Source organism: Arachis hypogaea, chromosome 9 (assembly GCF_003086295.3).
Source record: "Arachis hypogaea cultivar Tifrunner chromosome 9, arahy.Tifrunner.gnm2.J5K5, whole genome shotgun sequence".
Taxonomy (NCBI): domain Eukaryota; kingdom Viridiplantae; phylum Streptophyta; class Magnoliopsida; order Fabales; family Fabaceae; genus Arachis; species Arachis hypogaea.
The window spans coordinates 92656691-92680253 of NC_092044.1; the positions used below are offsets into that span (position 1 = coordinate 92656691).

At 28.8% G+C, this 23563-nt stretch overlaps 2 protein-coding genes and 1 long non-coding RNA gene across 3 annotated transcripts; all 3 read left to right on the plus strand.

Moving 5' to 3' along the window:
• Positions 1 to 5386: 5386 nt before the first annotated feature.
• LOC112711234 (uncharacterized) lies at positions 5387 to 6957 on the plus strand. Its single transcript, XR_003157369.2, has 3 exons — positions 5387 to 5762; positions 6302 to 6428; positions 6514 to 6957. It is a non-coding gene; the product is annotated as an uncharacterized lncRNA (long non-coding RNA).
• Positions 6958 to 13286: 6329 nt separating this feature from the next.
• LOC112711236 (glycolipid transfer protein 1) lies at positions 13287 to 18285 on the plus strand. Its single transcript, XM_025763843.3, has 7 exons — positions 13287 to 13560; positions 14417 to 14547; positions 15261 to 15316; positions 15605 to 15735; positions 16419 to 16554; positions 17138 to 17269; positions 17957 to 18285. Exons 2-7 carry the CDS (start codon positions 14430 to 14432, stop codon positions 17990 to 17992), a joined length of 609 nt encoding a protein of 202 aa, XP_025619628.1. The 5' UTR covers positions 13287 to 13560; positions 14417 to 14429; the 3' UTR covers positions 17993 to 18285.
• Positions 18286 to 19213: 928 nt separating this feature from the next.
• LOC112711235 (uncharacterized) lies at positions 19214 to 23541 on the plus strand. The gene is made up of 5 exons (XM_025763842.2): positions 19214 to 19440; positions 20374 to 20525; positions 20795 to 20895; positions 21192 to 21270; positions 21568 to 23541. Exons 2-5 carry the CDS (start codon positions 20447 to 20449, stop codon positions 23289 to 23291), a joined length of 1983 nt encoding a protein of 660 aa, XP_025619627.1. The 5' UTR covers positions 19214 to 19440; positions 20374 to 20446; the 3' UTR covers positions 23292 to 23541.
• The last annotated feature ends 22 nt before the right edge of the window (positions 23542 to 23563 follow it).

Here is a 23563-nt window from a genome sequence, read left to right on the forward strand (position 1 = left end):
TACCTGTCAAGGTTGACTGGAGTGCCAGGCACCTACTGCTCTCTATTGAACTGCCATTTCACCCGGTCAACCTGGTGAAACTGCACAACATTGAAGCAGACAAGGGGAACGACTGACATCTATGTCCCTCACTCTTCCTCCTCGACGAACCAAAGACGGCACAAAGCTTGCATAGCAGGGTCATCATACGGTCTCCATACAAATTGAGAAAACCGTGACATAACTAATAATTAGCACTTATAATCGAATGCAACATAAAGGACTAAAATGAATTTGTGGTGGTGTCAAACATGGTACTAACCTCATCGAATTATAACCTATCGATTGATACTCTCTATTGCAGGACCCTGGCCTCATGCTGATCTCTGCTGCTGCTGCTGCAGTCCAACAAACCTGACACCAATCAAAAGAATAAAAGAAGTTCATTATGCACAAGTTTGTAAGAAGTTACAAATTCATAACTAAATGAAGTTACAAACAGTTGTTACCTCGCAGCCATATGATACATGTAGATCACTCACTCCGGTGGACACCACTGAGAAAATCTTTGGTATATCCAGGATATCAACAACGGAGTGCAGCTAACGATGTATGTGATGCCTCGGTGTGCCGCCGAGCAAAGTGACTGATACGTCCAGGCCAGCACGGCCGAGCCTCAAGACAACGTTCGGCACTGCCCAAAGTCCTCAAGAAGTGGAAGCCAACGCAGGTGGACCAAGTTGTTCGACTTGTCCGTCATCAGATATCCTTCGATCAGTAACATGATGTAGCATCTAGCATACTGTCGGAGGGTCTCTGGATTATCCGTAGGGGCATCTGGTGGACACGATCCTGCAGCCATACGAGCTTCAGCGTGAACGACTCCCTCCTCTGTGCCACCTGTTGTGGAGCCACCGGAGGCCTGGCACCCAACAGCCACTCCACCAACTGCCACATCTTCGTCTCGTACCACCTAACAAAGTCACGGAAGCACCCCCAACAGGGTCCCCCGTGTGTGCATAGCTCTAGGTGGTACGCACTGTCCTGCACGTTGATAGTGACCTCGCCCCATGGGAGATGAAACGTGTGGGTCTCCGGACGCCATCGCTCTACGAATACCGTAATCAGGGCATTGTCGAATGTGAAATCCCTGAGAGGCACCGTGTCACCGAATCCAGTCTCCCTCAGATATAGGACGATGGCATCGGATGGAAGAAGGGTATGACTCACTTGTCGGGGCAGTAGAAGGTGAGGCCTCTGAAGAAGAAATATATGTTCACAATTATCAACAAGTAATTTAAAATTTTTATTGGTTCTTTTAAACTTAACGGTCCTTATAATATTACTAAATTTTTAAATAGGTTTTTATATTTTTTTATTAAATTTCTACACTGTCTTTAATTTTGTAATTAGATATTTTCAGTATAAAAAATATTAAAGTTAGATAAATACTTTTTTATAAATTATAGATTTCATAATTAAGAACGTAATTAGATATTTAGTTATATATTTTTGAGAAAAATATTATTCTATTAGTTTTAATATATTTGATATAAAAAAATTCTAATTATAAAATTAAAAGAAGTATAATAACTAAATTAAAAAATATAAAAAATCTAACTATAAATTTGAGGAAACTAAAAGAAATAAAATAGAGTTCTAAACTATTAATTATATAGTAATAACCTAACACAAGTGAAATAGATGATAGTTTCAAATTTCTACTAGTGACTTATTTCTAACTATACAAATTATATTCTAATTCTTGACGACTATCCTAACCATGGCTACATACACACAAATATTTATATGGGATTGTATAAAATTCAATAAAACATAACTAACCGCAAAGTCAACTGCCTCGGCGTAATGTAAAGTTTCGTTCAACCTATTGATGTCTCTGTCATTACCAGCTGTGCGTGCCATCGTCGTATGTATTGATTATATGGTCAGAACGGGGTAAAAAAGAGGAGAAAGTAGTTGAAAAGTTTAAACTGGTGCCCAGTCAAACGCTGTCAACGAGTTGTATATATAGCTATCGCCTCTCTTATCTCGTTTACACTGTGAATGAGATAAGTTTTTACGTATCTCATTCACAGTCTAAACGAGATATACACGTGTCACGTCTACGTGTCTTATCTCGTTTACACTATAAACGAGATGCATGTAAACTTATCTCGTTTACAGTATAAACGAGATAAAAGAGGGAAACAGATTTCAGTAATAACTTTTAAAAATATTTAATTCGATAATTATTATATTTATTTTATTTATTAAAATAAAAAAAATCCGAACTTTTAAGATAAAGTTATCGTTAAAAAAAAGTAATGCAATGAGTAAAAGTAGTCCAAGATTTAATTAAAATAATTTTATTAATTGATTAATTTACTATAAATAAATATAATAAAAATACAATTAATAAACATAAAATTAGTGAATTGTATTCTTTTTTTTCTTTGATTTTTTTCTATAGAATTATTTCTTTTTTATTTCTCTTTAATAACCTAAATTCTTTTTCTAATTCCCTCGTATCACCATTAGTTATTCCTATTTCAATATTCTTCCCCTTTCAAATTTTAAATTGAATGGTTTTGGCTTAATAGAGATCTTTATTGATATCTTTGAATGCTACAAAGTACAAATAACTGTTTATGTTTATTATAAAAGAAAAAATTTAAGTTTTTACTACCCACAAGCGTAATTACCCGTGCCATGTACGTGATAAGATTGAATTCATAATTTTAAATTATTTTTTAAAAATTAATTTGAAGTATAATAATTTTATTAATAAAAAAATAATATGTTATGTATTGTTTGTTTTTTTTAATCTAGTGTTAATTAGATTAACTCTAAAATAGTTATTAATCGGTTTTAATAATTTACTTTTTTCAATACATCAGACATATATATTGAATGTGATCATAAATAATATAGTAATAGTTAAATTCACCAACAAATATATTGTCTGTTATCACACTATAAAACAAATTAAATATAAAGGCTATTAGCACACACTTATAAATTAAATCTATAAAATCGCACTGTCTTTGATTCATGCAAGTATTTACTTATCAAATAAAATATGAACAAAAAATATTTATAAAATGGACCTAGCATCACTTGAAAGAATCATGGAAAATAATCAACTTACCTTATCATCAATGAGAACCATTTCTATATAAGTCGTTTTGTTCTTATCAAATTTGGATGGGACTTTCCATAACTTTATAATTCTTGCCTTTATTTTTTAAACTTTTTCATTACATAATCTACCATAGGTAATACTATTGATAGAATTGTAGTTAGTATCACTTAGGTATGAAAATAATAAACAGAAGAAGTTCTATGTCTGAGGTACGAATTTTCTAGATGATAAATAATTGTAACAATTCACTATTAATCCTTATATATATATATATATATATATATATATATATATATATATATATATATATATATATTATACACAGTAATAATTAGCAAATATTTTCAATGGAGATATTTGCTACAATTAGGTGAAATTTATGCCATTATATTTTATTAACCTTTATGATTAATTCAATAGAGATACTTACTCAATATATATGTTATCAACATTAATTATATGCCAATATTTTTAAGAAATAGCTAAAAGAGGAGATATATAAATATATATATATATATATATAATATTATTGCTATATAAGAAGTATACATAAATTGCTATATTTTTTATTATATTATACAACTTAAAATTATATTATCATGTTATTATTAATTCTAGATACTTGCTATAATTATATCAAATTTAATTATGACTCTAAATAAATAAAATAGATAACATTCAATATTATTTTTTTTACATTCAATATTTACTGTAAATATAAAAAGTAAAATAATTAATAAAAAAATATGAGCAAAAAATAAAATATATTAATTAAAATTTAATTTGTTATCTAATTAATCTTGTGTCCATACGATATAACTTTACGAAAATGTTATGAATCACAGCCTTTTTTATTTTACAAAAAAAAAACACTATATATAGCCTTTATAGTACAAAAAATAATTATAAGAATTAATTATTGATATTGATATTAATCACAATTGATTATTGATACCTTAATTTTTTTAAAATATATTTTATCTTTTTAAAATATAATGCATGTACCGTGCATATTATTATTATTATTATTATTATTATTATTATTATTATTATTATTATTATTATTATTATTATTATTATTATTATCATCCACTAATTGATATCAAATTAAATAGATCACTATTAATATGTGCATTAACTATCTTCTAATAAAATTATTGCACTTGAATGAGAATTAGAACTATATCAATTGATATAATTAGAATGATTAAAAATATCGATAATTGATAAGTAATTTAATAACGCATTAAATATTAATTTGATATAATTATAATGAAGATATTTTCTTAAATTAATATAATCATGCATTATTCATGAGCTAATTGTAATATAATTAAAATAAATTTATTTGAAAAAAAAGAGTTGATATGTAATTTTCAGAAATTATAATATTTTTTTATTTATATATACGTATATATTAATTTTGTTAAATTATATATATATATATATATATATATATATATATATATATATATATATATGTGTGTGTGTGTGTATTATGGTAGTTTTTCTTAATATATATACGTATACATAAATAATTATATACACATACATAAATAAAAAAATATATGAATTATATTTTGTTAAACTTGATGTTATCGGTTATTAAAAACATTTAAATCATATATATTAATTATTTTTTTATAATTATTTCGTTATATATATATATATATATATATATATATATATATATATATATGATTATTTTTTATTCTACAATCGTGCAATAATTTTTTTATTTTTTATATCCATATATATTTCTCAATCTCGACCCATTCATACGCATATTAACAGGTTTTTTTTTCTAATAGTGATATTTTAATCTTTTGTTTTCCTTTTTTTAACGCATCTTTCCTTTTTTTAAATAGTGATGTTTTAATATTTCTTTTTTTTTAATAATTACATTACTAATCTGAAATATAAAATGAGAAAAAAAAGTGATACATATATCCAAGAAAAAAAATAAACTTAAAAATCAGAAAAAAAATTTATATTAAAAAATATAAAAATAATATATTCAAAAAGATTAGTCGTAATATATAAATTGAGTCAACAATTTAAATTTCTCTAAAACTAATTTAATCAAGGTTTAATTACTCTGCAGGTCCATATAGTTTTACCGAATTTTCAATTAGGTCCCTATACTTTTTTTCTTTTCATTGGGTCCCTGTACCTTAATTTTTTTTCAATTAAGTCCCTACCGTCAGTATAACATTTGAGATAATAGCATATTCTTAAAAGAATATTCTTATCATTTAACTTGAGTGACTAGGTGAACTAATCTGAATTTTTTCTAAATACCCAAAGAACCCCTCGCATTTTATTCCTAAGAAAAAAAGGAAACCTAAGTTGCTCTCGTCTCCTGCGTTGGTCCGTCGTCGGCGTCTATGTCTGGCATCGACTACAACGGACGCTTGCTGGTGTACTCTCCGTCGCCTTCCCTCTGCGCTGGGCCCATCTGCGTTGTTGTTGTCGGAGGTCTTCTCCACTGTTTGTCCGGCCAAGGCGTCTCCGTCCCTCACGGTGAAGCCCCTCGCCTGGAGTCACCGCGCCGCACCTTCCCGAGCCTCCGAGCGCCTGGCCTCCCGTCCCCGTATTGTGCCTCTGCTCCATCCCCCTGCACTCGAACTTTCTGCAAGTAGGTGACAAAAAAAGTCTCATTTTTCAGTTTAAAAAGTTAATGTTTATTTTTTTTAAATATGGCATTGGTTGATTGTTGTTGCTGTGATGGTGCTGCTTTAAATGGATTATGCTTCTATTTTTATTAAATGGATTATGCTTTTAATGGGGAATTTGTGAAAGTGTGATTTGCAATAGTTTAATTTTGTGAAGATGTATAAATCGACGGTTCCTTTTTCATGTTTTGGGTTACGGAATTAAGCAAGATAGGAAGATGTATCGCAAGATTTGAGCTGAGGATTTATGTTATGATAGGTTCCATGTTCAAATAATAAATTGTGTTGATGGTTTCACAATCATTGCCTTGATTCTTTTCCATATTCTGGATGTATGCTGAACTGGGATGACTTCAATTCTGAACTTATTTTTTTAATTATGTGCTTGAATTGAGCTACTATGGCATTGGATGATGAATTTTGTTTATTCTTGAATGTTGATTGTTGTGGCTGTGATGATGTTGCTTTAAATGGATTATGTTTCTATTTTTAATATCTGTAGTGATAGGAGACTCAGATTTCACCATAGACATAAGAAACAAGTTGATCTGGAAAATACACCTGGACATGGATACAAGTTAGCAACACCCCAACTGATGCAGCTTAAAGCTGTTAAGCTTCCAAGATAAGTAAGCAGTTATCATATTCATAGTGTATCTATGTATGTTTTATTATGTTTTTTGGGAATTGATCGATATAAGTGTCTTATTGCAGTGCTTTGTCTAGGAAGAAAGGAAAGGTTGTCCTTGAAACGCTTTGTAAATTAAATGTTATTCTTAAAAAGCCTTCAAAGATTGTGAAGCCAAAGGACACAGCAAAGCCATGTCAAAATGATGCTTCTTCACCTACAAGTAATGGTGCTGCTTCCAATTCGAAACCTTGTTCACGAGAAAAGAGGACTTTAACTGTTCCAAAGGAACCAAAGTTTGTACCAAGGAGCTGTACCATCAGGAATCCTACATAGGGGACTCCTATGGGGCATTAGAGAGATTTGTTCAATATTATCATTGAATTTTTAGTGGCTTTGGTGTAATATTGAAGAAAAGAATGAATGTGTATTTTTGTTGTATCATCATTGATTTGTGTAATAACAAGATTCTTTACAGTACCAAAGTTACAATTATTTATGTAATACCATTGATTTGTGTTTTGTATTAAGTAAATCAACATACCACATTCAGGATCATAAATTTATAATAAATTAAACTCCCTCTCATTTCCTTTGAAACAATTATGAAAGAAAATTTCGGAGTTATGGTACAGTATGCTTAGTATTTTAAAACAAACAATTCCCAATAAGATCACAATATCATAAACCAGAAATGTTTACAGGCGAATGATCAGTCTCCCATTGCGCGTCTTTATTCTTCTTTTATTTGTTGAGTAACTTCAGTTTCCTTTATTCTTGATTATGTTTTTAGTTTCTCATTTGCAGCCACTAGTTCAGCAGCTATGCTTGGTTTATTGGTTGAATGTCCCGCATCAGCAACAACCTACTTCATAGCATGATTCATTAGGCAGCCACTACTAGTTCAGCAGCTATGTTTGGTTCATTGGCTGAATGTCCCGCATCAGCATAGCATGATTCATTAGGCAGAATTACGATTAGAATTCAAAGTCTAGACAAAATAAATGCATCAATAGTAAAATATAACTTAAAAAATCACTTAAATTCAAAAAGATCATGTGATGAATTACCATAAATCTATATATGAGAAGTAAAAGTAAAATAAATAATTAAAAATAATATAAAAATAGCAATTAAAAAAAAGAAGATAGAAAAGATAATGTGTAGAGTAGATAAAAAATGTATTGCAATAGAAGATTAATACCTACTTCTACTTAATATACTAAAATTGGATTTTCCCCCAGCTAATAAAGGTAACGTGTCGATCCATCGTGACTCCATTTTCCCTCCAAAATGAATGCATTTTTCTCTATTCTAAATTATTTTATGAAAAAAAAATCTTTATTATAATTATATTACAATATATAATTATACTAATTTAGGAACATATCTTTATTATAATTATATCAAATCAATATTTAATGTATTATTAAACTACTTATCAATTATCAATTAAAAATATAATAATAATAATAATAATAATAATAATAATAATAATAATAATAATAATAATAATAATAATAATAATAATAATAATAATATAATGATATGATAATGGCACTGGTCGTGATAATCATGATAAGAATATTTGATTCTAATCATAAAATATGATCAAATATTATGATATTAATATCGCACATTGATTTTAAATATTTTTAGTCATTTTTATTATATTAATTTTAAAAATATTAATATAATTCTAATTTTTATTCATTATCTAATAATAATAATAATAATAATAATAATAATAATAATAATAACAATTAAAATAAAAATAATAATAATAACCCGTATATAATTATTATTATAATGATATGATAATATTCAAGTATAATTAAGTGACAATAATAATTTAAATTATTGCATATGAAGTCACCTGAATTATTATTATAATTGATATAATTGCTATATATATACTCTTAATTCTATGGATTATATCAATTTAACTATATCAATTATATTCAAATTATTAGTCAATCATTTTAATAAAAATTCTTGCTATAATTAGGTTATTCTTATATTATTATCTTATATTAATTGTTGTAATTAAATTAATATAAATATTTATTTAGTATGTATGTTATCTATATTAATTATATACCAATATTTTTAAAAATAAATTAAAAAAAGAGATATATAAATACATATAATATTATTGCTATATAAAAAATAGATATAAATATATATAGAATGTATTATAAAAAAATAAAGCCTATATATAGGAATAATGAAAAACTCAAGTAATTATTTATTGGTTTTTATGGTTTCTATTACGCTTAATGAAAATTGAGCGATCTAAAAAGTAAATAAGGAGGTGACATGCATGCGTATATTAATATAGAAAGATTATATATTCAGAAGCATTTTTCTATTATATCACATATTTACTCACAACCTTAAAATCTTTAAAAATATACAATTATATTATCTTTCAAAACACAAATTCTTCCTTTATTTTCATTAAATATTTAATTATAATTCAGTTAGATGAGTGTTTTAATAAAAGGATAGACTATTACTATTATTATTATTAAAATAAAAAAATATTATTATAAAATAATTAATTTAATAATATATTAAATATTGATTTGATATAATTATAATAAAAATATTTTTCTAAAATAATATAATCATACATTATTTATGAGCTAATTATAATGCAATTAAAGATATTATTATAACATAATATCTACTTACTCTATTTCTTTTACATTTTGTATATATCATCAAAAGATGTATGCTTCATTATTTTTTCTAGTTAAAATATGTTTTTATCGGTAAGGACATTGTGTGTATATTAGGTAAGCGATTTGCTATATATGTTTAGGTAGAGATTTATTTTGAATATAATGTAAATACAAATAAAGATATAAAGATGATATATATCTCCAAAGAGAAAAATAAACTTAAATATATCTGACACAAAAAAATTTATATTAAAATTAATTAAAAATAGCATATCTATAAAAAGTACTCATAATATATAAATTGAGGTAATAATTTAAAATTTTCTAATACTAATTTAATCAAATATTAATATTAAAATCAAATTACTTAAACAATATTGAATCTATTCTAGTCTTTAGTCACGTATAGAATAGAGTCATTCTCGTAACGATAACTACCTGAAATAACATCGTAAGTTTGAACATCTAGAATTCGTGCAAATTCAGACCATTCTCTTGTAAAATAAGCTTCATCATTTGCTATCCATGCAATGCGGCAAGGTATAGAATTGCCACATCGAGAAACCAAACTAACCCTTATTCCCTCTCAATGGCATTGCATGTATGCAAAAGAAAGCCAGTCATTTCTGAAAAAAATCACAACATGTCATAAAATTATCCTAATAACGAAAAGTTTAAAATAAAAAAATTTAAATATATTACAATTGCATATTCGAGTTTGTCACGAATTTAACAAAACTGAACTTAAACGGAGGGAATTCAATCTCATTATGTACTACACTTCGAAGATTTTCGGACAGACGTAAAAAGTATGGAGGGGATGGAACTTGAACTTGGCCTACAAAGTTCCATGAAAACAGTTCGTCAATAAAAAATCGAGCTCCTCCCAAAAAAGCTAACTTTAACAACATTCCATTAGGTTGGTTATAATAGGTGAGTAGATCCAACCATCCTTCGGTAAAGTAGAGATTATTGCCCATTCTTTAAACGCTTACATCCATGTAGTTGGAACCCAGATCAGTGAAGACAACTCGATGAGGTATTTCATAGATGTGATGCATTGTAAACGATTATGGCAAAAGACAATTAAACTGAAACATTAGACGATAAAAATAACTTAGAGTAATAATAATTAATAAATTATCAAAAAAATAATATAATAGAATGAGTACATGAAAAATATTATAAAAAATTATAAATTGTACCTTAAGATGATCAATTTCGATAAAAAACGAAGAATACATTCTTATTCTATGAAGTAGTAAAAAAAAAAATAAAATTATGAGTTGACTTTCAAATTTAGATTCATGTACCATAGAAAAACACTATATATAGACTTTAGTAAAACAAAAATAAATATGTAAATTACTTATTATTAAGATAGTTTTTTATTATATACAATAATTACACATAAAAATGATATACGTGAATAATTTCATCATATCACGGGTAACAAAGATTTATTATTATTATTATTACTATTATTGTTATTAATATTATTATTAAAATAATTAAAAATATTTTTAATTGATAATTGATAAGTAGTTTAATAATGTATTAAATATTGATTTAATATAATTATAATGAAGATATGTTTCTAAATTAGTATAATTATATATTATTCATTAAACATTAATTATAATATAATTATAATAAAAATATTTTTTATAAAATAATTTAGAATAATTAATTGATATACGTGAATAATTTCATTATATCACGGGTAACAAAGATTTATTATTATTATTATTATTACTATTATTGATATTAGTATTATTATTAAAATGATTAAAAATATTTTTAATTGATTATTGATAAGTAATTTAATAATGTATTAAATATTGATTTGATATAATTATAATGAAGATATGTTCCTAAATTAGTATAATTATATATTATCCATTAAATATTAATTATAATATAATTATAATAAAGATATTTTTTATAAAATAATTTATAGTATAAAAAATTATATTTATTTTGGAGGGAAAACGGAGTCGTGAGGAATCGACACGTCATTTTTATTAGCCGGAAAAAACCCAATTTTAGTATATTAAGTAGAAGTAGATAGATAGATAGATTTTGGAGGCTATAGATTCAACAATATTAAATGTTAAAGTTTCAAGTTTTCATTTTTTGATGGTTATAAGATGCTATGATATAGTAATTTTAAGAAAAGATAACTCCTTAACTTTGTTACTAAATTTTACAAAATTTAATTATAAATAAGTTTTATAAATTTTGTAAATAAAAAACAGATAAGTTCTTTTCTACCATTCTTGAACTATCATTAAAAGAATTTGTGTTTTTTGGTTTCAATAAATAATTTAATTAATATTCGTGATAAAAAGTTAAAAAATTATGTTATCATGAAAAAAATAAATAAATTTTTGATTTTTTAATTTAAAAATACATAAATTTTTAATTAATTAAAAATATAAAAGTATCTCTTCTTTTTTAAAATTTAAAATATTTAAAATTTTTTATTCAAAATATCTAAAAACAAATAAATTTTTACAAAATATCTAAAGACATATGTTTTAATTAATCAAAAATTTATTTACCTTTGAAATAAAGGATTGACACGTATTTGTCTTTCCTCTGTTATCTTTTCCGTTGGTATATTTCTTCAATCTCCCGTAAATCTTGGTCATGAGAGCAATCACTTATAAAAGCTTTTGTTTCTTCATTTGGGGTGTGTACGTACTAGCGTACGATTTGGTGACTCGCTTAGACGCTTACTGCACGTTCCGTGATCTGATCTGAACGTGTAAGCGAGTAATTGAGGAATAAATAGTAATGTATTGTAGCAAAAGAAAATTAAGAAATACAACGAACTTTTTAATTTTAATATGGAAGGAGGATTGGTTTATAGTAGAATTATGAAGATATATAGTATTTTACCACGGTATAAGGATTGTGCAAGACAAATTAGACCGTTTGATTAGAGGTACTGAAAATTCTGAATTCAATTTGTATTTTGACAGAAAACCTTGGATCCGATTTGTGTAAATCTTAGGTCCGATTTGTGTATTGACAAAAAACTATGAGTCTGATTTCTTCTCACTAAAACAAAAAATTAAAAACCGTTACAATCGTGTATATCTTTCCAATACTCCATAACTCAGCATAACTCACGTATCAATCTCATATAAAAAAATTAGCCAAATACAACAACTATTTATTTCTTTTAATAAAAGCGATAATGTCACTTCAAAATTATTAATGCCATTTTTCCCATACAAATTTTATTTGGTTTTCCTAAAATAACGCCAAGTTGCATCAGTAAATTTAATAAAAATATGGCTAAATGAGATTGTGATTAATAATTTTAGAAATGACAAAATTATTTTTTTCAATGTATGTTAACCACATTTATTTTACTTTTTATGATGAATTTTTTTATGTACATTAAAAATTAATAATTAAATCAACTATTATATATTTGTGATATTTATACATATTAATTTATATAATTGTTATTTATTTAATTAAATAATCACTCAACTGATAATTAAAATTATCATAATAAAATAATTAAACATAGTAACATACAATAAGCGAACAACTAAAATTATTTACGATTACATGATAAATTTTTTAATAAGATGTCAAATATACATTTTTATAAATAACAACGAATTGATAATTATTTTTTTATATACACATTAGACAATTGTTTTATGATGTACGATTTTAATTTTATTGGAATTTTTTTTAAAAGAATTCTAACTCATTCATGTGAATTGTTTAGGAAAATATAACATATTTGTTTAAAGTTTTAAGATCTAATTCTGACAAGAATAAGTTATTCATAAGAAAATTTATTTTGTTAACATTTTTAATTCTTATTTCATGCTAAAAGTGAGTATTTGATATTCTCATATAATAAAAATTAACATATAAAATAATTATTATATCCCTAGTTCATATATTTCTTTTCTATGATCTCTTCTTTCTAATAGTATTGGTGATATTTTAGAAATTTAAAATAGATTTTAAAAAATATGTATAATAAAATAAATATTTTAGTAATTTATTCTTAGAAATATTGAAAATGACTTATCTATAGTATCAAAAATATTTTTAATAATATTTTGATACAATATTCTCTATTATAATATTTCTAAGAATATAATTTTTTTTCTACTCGAAAACAAACTTTACAATCCAATTATTTCAGATAATCACCTTAAAGAAATAAAAAATTCCGATAATATTTCTAATCTTAAATCCATAAGCCATAAACATAAAAAATATCTAAACCAAATAAAAAATAAAAATCATTTTAGGAGAAAATATTTTTTAAAAAAATCTTGTAACGAAAAATTCCAAAACGCAACTTGTTGCGTAAATATATATTGTTGCGTTTTTAACGCTGCGATTTGTTCGGAGTCGAAGATCACCGTGGAGTCTTCCCCAGTTCAAGTCTGTGTTACATTTCATGTATGTCTCTCTCAATTCCAATCTCTTTGCTTTGTTCTTTTGATCAATGTTTCTTTTCTCTTTCTATTGTTTGTTTCCCGAGAAACCAGTGGAAAATATAATGATGAATTTTGCAGAAAAGTTTAGTTGATGGCATGCTTCTCTGCTGAATTTAGTTGATATACACGCTTTTGAGCTCAATTCATATTTTGCATCTTCTAGCTCTTTATTTATGGCTTTAGGGAAAGAGATCTGAGTCTGACTTGTTCATTTCATGCATTGGTTCAGTAAAGTTTTTTATTTTTATTTTTATTTTTATTTTATTTTATTTAAAAGAAATTCAAGTTCATGTGTGTTTTTTGACCTTGCCCTTTAATCACAATGAGTATCTGATTTTTTGCCTTCAATTTTCATCTGGTTATGAGCAAAAGTGGACTTCAGTTATGTTGGAAGATTAGTTGTGGTGATCGTTGATCAGATGCTACTTAGATGCATAAAGATCTAAGCATTGTGGAAAATGGAGAACACTCTCCTCAAGTTATTTTATTATTTCTAAGTTTTTGATTTGTTTTTGGTGTATTTAAACTTCAAATTTGCTTGCTTTGAACACCTTTTACTAGAAAGACTTGAGTGGTTATTTTGATATTTCCCACTTGAACTATAAAGTCTTCTTCCTCTGGTGCTGAACTGTTGATGAAAGTTCTGAATTTTCTTTCTTTTGTTCTTCTCTTGATTCCACATTATAAAATTTTTAGCTAGAGTTAAAAAAGAAAGGTACATTTGCATGGTTTGTTGATGGTAGATGAAATGTAGATCCGATATCTGTTAACATGTACTTATCAATCTTTTCATTGGGATGCGACATTGTTATGTGCAGAAAAAGCACAAAGATGGAGGGGACTGTTTTTGCCGCTGCGTTGGAAGGAATGAAGGTTGTAAAGTCTGAACAAGGAGAAATCCTGTCCCAGCCTTTCTTGGATGTATGCAAGCAAATACTGCCTGTTATAGGTGCATGTTCTTTTACTCGTGTTAGATCTTAATAGATTTTTCTCTCTTTGATAAAAATGGATGCAACTTGTTAGTGATTTCAACAGTAGATAGGCTCGTGTTCCCAAAGACCCATGAATTGAATTTGCTCGAATAAACTCAATGGATATATTTACATCTATCTTAAACTAGATTTTTCAATTCCAGTTAGAACTGTATCTAAGACAGTTGTGACTAAATAGGGATTTCATCAGTGAAATATAAGCTATAGTAAAAGTTCAAGCAACCAATATCCCCATCCATAAAAGCAAAATTCATAATTTAAATATAAAGCTGAAGCTTGAAGGGAGATGATTTCCCTCCACATTACTTCCACCTCCATTAATTATAGATTCACAACCAAGGAGAAGTAGTCCCTTCCATAGTTCCATTACCCCATTGTGTGACCAAACCATGATGGGACTGATTTGATGATGTGACTGGAAAACCCTGTGGATGAACTTCTAAAGAAAAGAGAATATCTACTCTATTTTCTTATGTGGCCTGTTTCTTTGGCTATTTGCGTTATGTGATATTGTTGTTCACTTATCCTCTGAATTTGCTGTTGCTTGATTCTTTAATTGCTCTATGGTATTTTATACACTTGATTTCTTCTTTGGCATTTGTGTTATCTCTTTTAGCAAAATGCAGAAAAATACTGTTCAGCGAACTAATTTTTTGATTTATTGTGCCAGATAAATTTGGAGCAGCCATGGCCCTTGTAAAATCTGACATAGGTGGTAACATATCGGTATGTTTTTGTCACCTGCTATGTCTTCCCACTCCTACATATCTTTTCGGGTACATAAACCAGTGTGTCACTTTATGCATGTTGCAGCTTTAGATGGAATATGTTTTTCAGTAAAGTGAAATGTTATGGTTATATGTCTTACCATACCTTCAAGCATATGGCATGGTTTTATGTCTAATACTTTGGAAACCGGCTTGCATGCCTTATAACTATGTATCACAACTTTAATATTATTGGGTTCAAAACTTTTAAGTGATATATGTTCTCACTCTATACTGTGTTGGACAGAGATTGGAATCTAAATATTCCACCAATCCATCCGGATTCAACCATCTGTACAGTTTGGTACAAACAGAAGTTGAAAGTAACACGGCTAAGTCATCATCCAGTTGTACCAATGGACTTCTTTGGCTTACAAGGTAAAGAATAAAGAAGCATTTGACAAATAACTTATAATTCATATTTGGTATGTCATTCTTAGATTTTTATTATATGTAACTCTTCCTTTAAGTTGTTATGCTTGATTGGCAGAGTATCTTTTTCTAAGGGTAAAGTAATGCTAAAAAAAAAAAAAAACAATACTAGTATAATAGTATGTTGTGTTATGGAACATGTGCTTTCCAACCATTGTGATCAAAGGAAACAAACCATAACGCATAGGGACATATAGTATAGTAGTAGTAATGTGTGCACCCATGCAAGAATGGCTATTATGCAATGATGAGGAGCAGAGTCAAACCTGGCTCATTCTTCTAAGCTATAAAAAGCCAAACTCATTTTCTTGCTTGTTTTGGTTGAGTCACTTTCTCAAGGTCATAGGGAGGATTCGAATCATTATAATAAGTATCAGCTGAAAGGTAGAAACCTCAGTTATGACGATTTACTCGGATTGATTGCATTTGAGATTATGACTTACGAAGCTTCTGCTAGTTGGGCTTACGTTTCTTAAGGTGTTAGGGAAAATCTAATGTGGTTAACTAATTTTTATTTGTTGGTCAGATCCCCCACCATTTCTTCTCCGAAGCAAATGGTTTGGTCACCTTTGTATTATTGGTTAATGTAATTTAATACAAATTTATTTCCTGACCTTTGGAATCTTCAGGGCAATGGATTTCTTGGTGGCATTGTTCCGAAATTTAATCGAGCATGAAGATTGGTCAATGTCACAAGCATGTACAGATTCATATAACAAGACTTTAAAGAAGTGGCATGGCTGGCTTGCTAGTTCAAGCTTCACGGTAATGTTCTTTTACATGCATCCTTTTTATTCTAAATTCAGTGATAGAAACACACACACACACACACTATGTATATATATATATATATTGAAAAGTCATGCTTCATAATAACCCAAGTCTTTCTCATGATTCTTATATGCTGCATCATAAAATCTTATAGCGAATGCAAGTTTACTGTTATGCTGTTTGTTTTCTACAATCTTTGCTGTCTAGGATCTGAATATTTCATGTATAATATAATAATTCAGTGGGAAATGCATTCATCTATTCATGTTGCTATTTCGCTTATCCTAACTTCCAGTAATTTAGAGATGTAATAGATACGTCCAGGTTAAATGATCTGGACAATAATCTTCGTCTGAAACTATGAAGTTCTGAGAAGAATGCATGATAGGTTTTAACATGGTCTGTCTGTTAAAATAGTAATACTACACGTTTTTCATATAAGGATACAAATCACACAATTGAAGTGAATGTATTGTTGTGTTAGAAAAAAACACTCTCCTTTTTATGTTTAGGGTGGGGCAATGCATTATATATATCCCAATGTGCTTTTGCAATGTACTAAACATTTTATGTACAGCTAGCAATGAAGCTGGCTCCTGATAGGAAGAAATTCATGGATGTGATATCAGGTTCTGGTGATATCACCGCTGACATAGAGAGCTTTTGTACAAACTTCTCTCCTCTCCTTGAAGAGAATCACAAGTTTCTGGTAAAATATCTTATACTTCTTTAGCTTATAGTTCTTGATAATTCTTAATGACTAAATGGCCCTTAAGTAAGACATTGAACTATATGAATCATCAAGTTCTGGATCAATCCATATTCCTGTATGTACACACGCACCCCTACATGCATACATTGGTTTGTCAAAGTTTTACTGTTTTAGAACTATGTACCAATGTTAATCCAAAGAGTAAACTACCATTTCTACACATAAAAGTTCATAATATTGATAAATCTATCCATAAATAAATGAAACTAACTTTGTACCTTTTAGAGATGATTAAATTACCATTTTTACCTAGGAATGTTCAGAATGTCGACAGATCTACCCATGAACAAAATTAACGTATGGGTTTGCTATATAGACACCATTTTCATGGGTACAAAGCTAGTTTCCTTCATTTATGGTTAAATTTGCTAGTGTTTTGAATTTTTATAGATAAAAATGGTAATTTACTGTTAATTCAAATTAATAATGTTAGAAGAGTTTGATTATCATACATGTGTGTTTATAAGATTACAAAGATGATGAGTCGTTGAGTCAAATACTTTTCTTGAAGTGACAATACATGATTAAATCTCTCTTAAATAGTAGTGTATGCAAAACAAGTTAAATCCTTTTTAAAATATAAAAATTGTTCGAGTATTTACTAGACTTGTACTTTTGGCATAGGCTCGTTTTGGCTTGGATGAAATGAAGGCATCATGAAGCATGGATTTGTGATCAGAATACTCCAAATGAGTGGCTCTTCCATTCTCATTCTCATTTGTTGTTGAATCTATAGACTCCTATCACTTTTCCTCTATGGATTCATATCAATTTGCAATTTAGCATGATAAACAGTGAGAATATATAATCATGTTCGGCATATTGGATCATGTTGTGCTTGTTGGTGTAAAATCTTAACATTATATACAATTTGGATAACAGCTGTTTGAACTCCAGTTTATAGCATGTGGCTAACTGGTTATATAAAAGATAGGATTACTGAGTTACAGAAAGAATTTGTCAATTTGAATATGTCTGGTCTTTTTAATTTAAGCTGAATCTGATTGTGCTTTATCCCCAGATTCTTTTCATCTACTTTTTTTTCTTTGACATGGTTCTCTCCAGGTTTGCTAATCCATATACTCTGATTGATATAGTATGCAATAATGTAATGCAATGCTCTAATTTTATTTAGGGTTAATCACCAAAAATGTTTTGAATTATTTAGTATCCCGAAGTTTATTTTAAGAATAAGGTTGGATACGCTCGTACAAGATGAATGTTATGTATGAAATGTATCTGACATGTGGATACGATAATTCGGTAAAATATTTATGTTTCATGAGATTTCTAATAATTTGCTTATTTTTCGATGTGACATAGTAATTTTCGTAATTCGTATTTAATAGTAACATTTATTTTATACTTTTCATTTGGTATAAATTATAATTATATCATATTTATGCTATTTAAGTAAAAAATCTCCATTTTTAATTCCCTTTGCCTATTCTTTTTCCATTTTCGGTAAGATATATTGTTGCTTAAAATATAGCTACCGTTCCTGACCCACCTGAGACCACAAACTAACAAAAGACAATCTAAATTAACCGCTTTAATCAATTAGTTTTTTTTTTCTTTTCTTTTCTTTTCTTGTCGTTTCTTAGGTTATTCTTAAATACTTGGTGACGGATCAATTATAATTTGTTGAAATAGGCACATGCACATGCAACATTGAGTCCTTATAAATATATTTTTAAGTGTTCTATTTTTGTTTATACTTAAGCTAATTAAATCCACATAGTTAAACTGATCAAACCTCTTTTGTAGGAACTTTGACCAACTAAAAATGTTTGTGTTGATGAAATTGATTTGCTAAATATAGGACTTGAACATTGAAAATTACAGTTGGATCAATCTGTATTTCCACCCCCGAAAACCATTATTTTGTCGCTGGTTTTTGATTTTTGCCTTTAGCCACCGCTAGGGTGGGGCAGTGCATCAAAATCCAGTTCAAGATTCAACATTTTCAACCCTGAAACTCTCACTTTTATTTTGATTAATTGCTTGGATCATTCCAACCAAGCTTGTTATTAGTATTTGTTCTTTGTGATTTGGCAACAAAGTCATCTCATGCTTGTTTGAACATTTGTTCTTCAAGGTGTCACCTGGTTAGTGTTTTTATTGCCTTCTTATTATTCTTTTGGGTTTCTTATTTTTCTAAATGAAAATTGGAAATGTACAATTTTTCTTTTCATTTTGATTGTATTTTTTCTATATTGAATGTCATTTACGTAAAAAGAAAAAAAATTATTTTATATATTTTATTTCTCTCTTAAATTTTGACTGATATTAATTTTATGATTTCTATCGTTTTACTAATTTATTTGGCTAATTTATCATCCTATCTATCTTCAACACTTTTATTTTTATTTTAATATCTTGTTCTAAGTAGCACCTCACTTTTCTGAAACACTGAGGAAAAAAAAAATGATAATGTCACTTCTGTTTTGATAGTGTCATATTTTTATTCTATAAATTCATATAAAATATAATATGAAAAAATCATTTGAGGAATTATATTATAAAAAATAGGAGTGACTATCATTTAAAAAAGAAAACAAAGTAAACTATTAAATGTATAAAAAAAACAGCTGTTATGTTTCTGTGTTTTTTTACATATTTTAATGTGTATTTTATATTTCAGTATATATATATTTTTTATAATTGATTGATTTGATGATTAAATTTTGGTGATAAATAACATGGTTATAAAAATACTTTATAAATACAAAAATCAGTCAACTAGAATAAACACATGTATGATAGCTAAATAATTAAACCTGTAACAAAAGAATAATTAATTTTTTACGGTAGAATAATTATTTTTTTTATGAACACAATATATATTTCTATAAAGTGGCATTTTTTATGTTCATGTAGGTTGATTAAAAAATATTGCTAAATGGATTATATTGAAGAATGCCTCTTTGATGAGATTATATTTTGGTTGGTTAAGGAATTGAGGACAACTGACTAATGATACAAAGATTATTTGTTTTTATGATCAAATCTGATTTTATTTTTTAAAATATATCTTTCAGAAATTTGTAGTGCATCCATTTAAGTTGAAAACACCAGAAAAAGGTGTTTGGTGGAAATACAACATAAACATTAATGGCAACACCAGCACCAGCAGCAAAAGGCCAGGTTAAAGGCCTCCTTAAAGGGCTTAGATACATATCCCAAATCTTTGGTAAGTCCAATTTCCTACATGTACAGACCAATTTTTGAAAATAATATATAGTTTCCTTAACATATTTGGCAAGAGTGACCATATTTGTGTGCTCTTTTTTGGTTGGGTTTACAATATTTTCCTTTACAAAAATATTTGGCATAAATTTGGAACTCATGATTTGTTTCTTCTTTTCTTCGTTGATAATAATGTGCATTGAAAAGAAACAAAAAAAAAAAAAAAGAATCTTATAAATTGCATATCACTAATAAATAATAATAATTTTGTAGAGGAAGAAGAAGAAAATGAGATTCAGATTGGGTTCCCAACTGATGTGAAGCATCTGGCACATATTGGATGTGATGATAACGCTGCAAATAAACCAAGCTGGGTAAAACATTATGGTTTCTCTTTCTCCTTAATAATTCATGATGTCATGAGATTTGATAATTTTTTAAGAGAACTAATTTTTAATTAGTTAACATTAGTTAATTTATCTTTTCAATTCTAAAAATTCTCTTTTTTTGAGAATTCAAGGTTTACAGTTCAAAATAATAAAATTTATAATTTAGAATTTAGAATTTTAAATAAATAAATAATTTTAAAAATTTTGACTAATGTTGGTTAGAAAAAATTAATTTCCTAACCTTACTCATTTTGTAATATGAAACTCAAAATACTCTGCAGATGACTGAGTTTAAAGAGGCAGAAGATCCACCCTCACCAGAAAAACCAAAAACAACAAAATCTGCCAAGCCAACTGAAGGTAAATTACTTGAGATGATAAAGACTTATTTTTTAAACGTGTGTAAACATAGTAAAATGGAATTACTTGAGATGATAAATGGCTTAAGGTTTTGGATTCAAATTTTAAAAATATCAATTATGCAGTAACTTTTTTATATCTATACAAGAATAAAGTTGAAAGAATATTTGTATGCTCACCAATATTGTTGCATGCATAACCCATATTAGTTCTTGAACAAATAATTATGATTGAGTCCAAGTGTTTGTAAAGTGTATTCGATAAGTGTGGAGTTAGAGTAACATGATATTTTTGCAGATAACCGAAAGGCGAAGCTCCCTCCTGCAGAGCCTCGAGCGAATTCGATGACAAGCAGTTCTGAGATGTCGTGCATGGATCAAAGTTCCGAAGCATCGAAGCCACCAAGAAGGAATCGATCTTCGGATCCATCAGACCCAGCTAGAAAGCATCGTCGTCACAAATCTGAGGACCCAAAGCTATCAGAAACCTCCGAAACTCCTGGGAAGCACCGGCACCATAGATCAGAAGAAGAGAAGACACCGTCTTCTGATTCCACAGAAACTTCTAGAAGGCATCGCCGTGACCGTGACCGTGAGCATCATCATGGATCAGAAGAAGAGAAGCCACCATTGTCAAATTCCACGGAATCTTCTAGAAAGCAAGAGGAAGAGAAGTCAGAGTCCAAAGAATCTTCTAGAAGGCGTCGCCATAAATCAGAGGAAGAGAAGTCAGAATCTTCTCGAAAACACAATCGCCACCAGGGAACAGAAGAGGTGAAGTCACCATCATCAGAATCAACAGAATCTTATAGAAAGCAAAAGGGAACAGAAGAAGTGAAGTCGCAGTCTTCGGAATCCACAGAATCTTCTAAGGTGCTGCTGTCATCGGAATCCATAGAATCTCCTAAGAAGCAAACGGAAGAAGTGAAGCCACCATCATCAGATTCCAAAGAATCTACTAGAAAACATCGTCACCACAGGTCAGAAGAAGAGAAGTTGCAATCAGATTCTACAGAATCTTCCAGAAGGCATCATCGCCGTGAATCAGGAACAGAAGAAGAGAAGATACAAACAGATTCAACAGACACTTCTAGAAGGCATCGTCGTCGTGAATCTGGAACAGAAGAAGAGAAGTTTCAATCAGATTCCACGGAAACTTCTAGAAAGCATCATCATCGTCATCGTGAATCTGGAACAGAAGAAGAGAAGTTCCAATCAGATTCCACGGAAACTTCTAGAAAGCATCATCATCGTCCCCGTGAATCTAGGACAGAAGAAGAGAAGCTCCAATCAGATTCCACAGAAACTTCTAGAAAGCATCATCAACGTCGCCCTGAATCTGGGACAGAAGAAGAGAAGCTCCAATCAGATTCCACAGAAACTACTAGAAAGCATCATCATCGTCGTCGTGAATCTGGAACAGAAGAAGAGAAGTTCCAATCAGATTCCACGGAAACTTCTAGAAAGCATCACCATCGTCGCCGTGAATCTGGAACAGACGAAGAGAAGCTACAATCAGATTCCACAGAAACTTCTAGAAGGCATCGTCGCCGTGAATCCGGAACAGAAGAAGAGAAGTTCCATTCAGATTCAACGGAAACTTCTAGAAGGCATCACCGGGAATCTGGAACAGAAGAAGAGAAGTTCCAATCAGATTCTACGGAAACTTCTAGAAAGCATCACCATCGTCGCCGTGAATCTGGAACAGACGAAGAGAAGCTGCAATCAGATTCCACAGAAACTTCTAGAAGGCATCGTCGCCGTGAATCCGGAACAGAAGAAGATAAGTTCCAATCAGATTCAACGGAAACTTCTAGAAGGCATCACCGTGAATCTGGAACAGAAGAAGAGAAACCACCAACATCCTCAACAAGCAAAAGCTCGCATAGGAGAAAGTCAAAAACATCATCGTCTGAGGAAAAAGAAGGCTCTTCAAGGAGATCGTCGAAAAGTAATAAGAGTTCTTCGAAGGAAGAGCTGAGTGAATCTTTGCGCGACGTTGAACCAGAACCTGAATCCTAACATGAAATGGGTACCACTACCAATTAGAGAAAATGAGTCGTAGGGGTCCAGAAGGTTATTACTTGTTACTAAGTTTTTAGTTTGACAGAAAAATGTCTTTAGAGACACAGAAAAAGAGAGAGAGTTTTCAGGGAGACAAATTACAATTGCTTTTGGCTAATTAATTTCTTGTTATGATAATGTTTGATTACTACTAGAGTTGGGCATGCCAACTCGTTTAAACTGTAATTCACAGCTTTTAAATTCGTCATTTTGCATGTGCATTTTTAGCG

Excerpts from the sequence above, each read along its gene's own strand:
- LOC112711236 (XM_025763843.3), top strand. The coding sequence starts at position 14,430 with ATGGAGGGGACTGTTTTTGCCGCTGCGTTGGAAGGAATGAAGGTTGTA. Across the intron at positions 15,317-15,604 it reads ACATAGGTGGTAACATATCG|AGATTGGAATCTAAATATTC; the intron begins GTATGTTTTTGT and ends TGTGTTGGACAG. Across the intron at positions 16,555-17,137 it reads TTGCTAGTTCAAGCTTCACG|CTAGCAATGAAGCTGGCTCC; the intron begins GTAATGTTCTTT and ends TTTTATGTACAG.
- LOC112711235 (XM_025763842.2), top strand. The coding sequence starts at position 20,447 with ATGGCAACACCAGCACCAGCAGCAAAAGGCCAGGTTAAAGGCCTCCTT. Across the intron at positions 20,526-20,794 it reads ATACATATCCCAAATCTTTG|AGGAAGAAGAAGAAAATGAG; the intron begins GTAAGTCCAATT and ends ATAATTTTGTAG. Across the intron at positions 20,896-21,191 it reads CTGCAAATAAACCAAGCTGG|ATGACTGAGTTTAAAGAGGC; the intron begins GTAAAACATTAT and ends AATACTCTGCAG.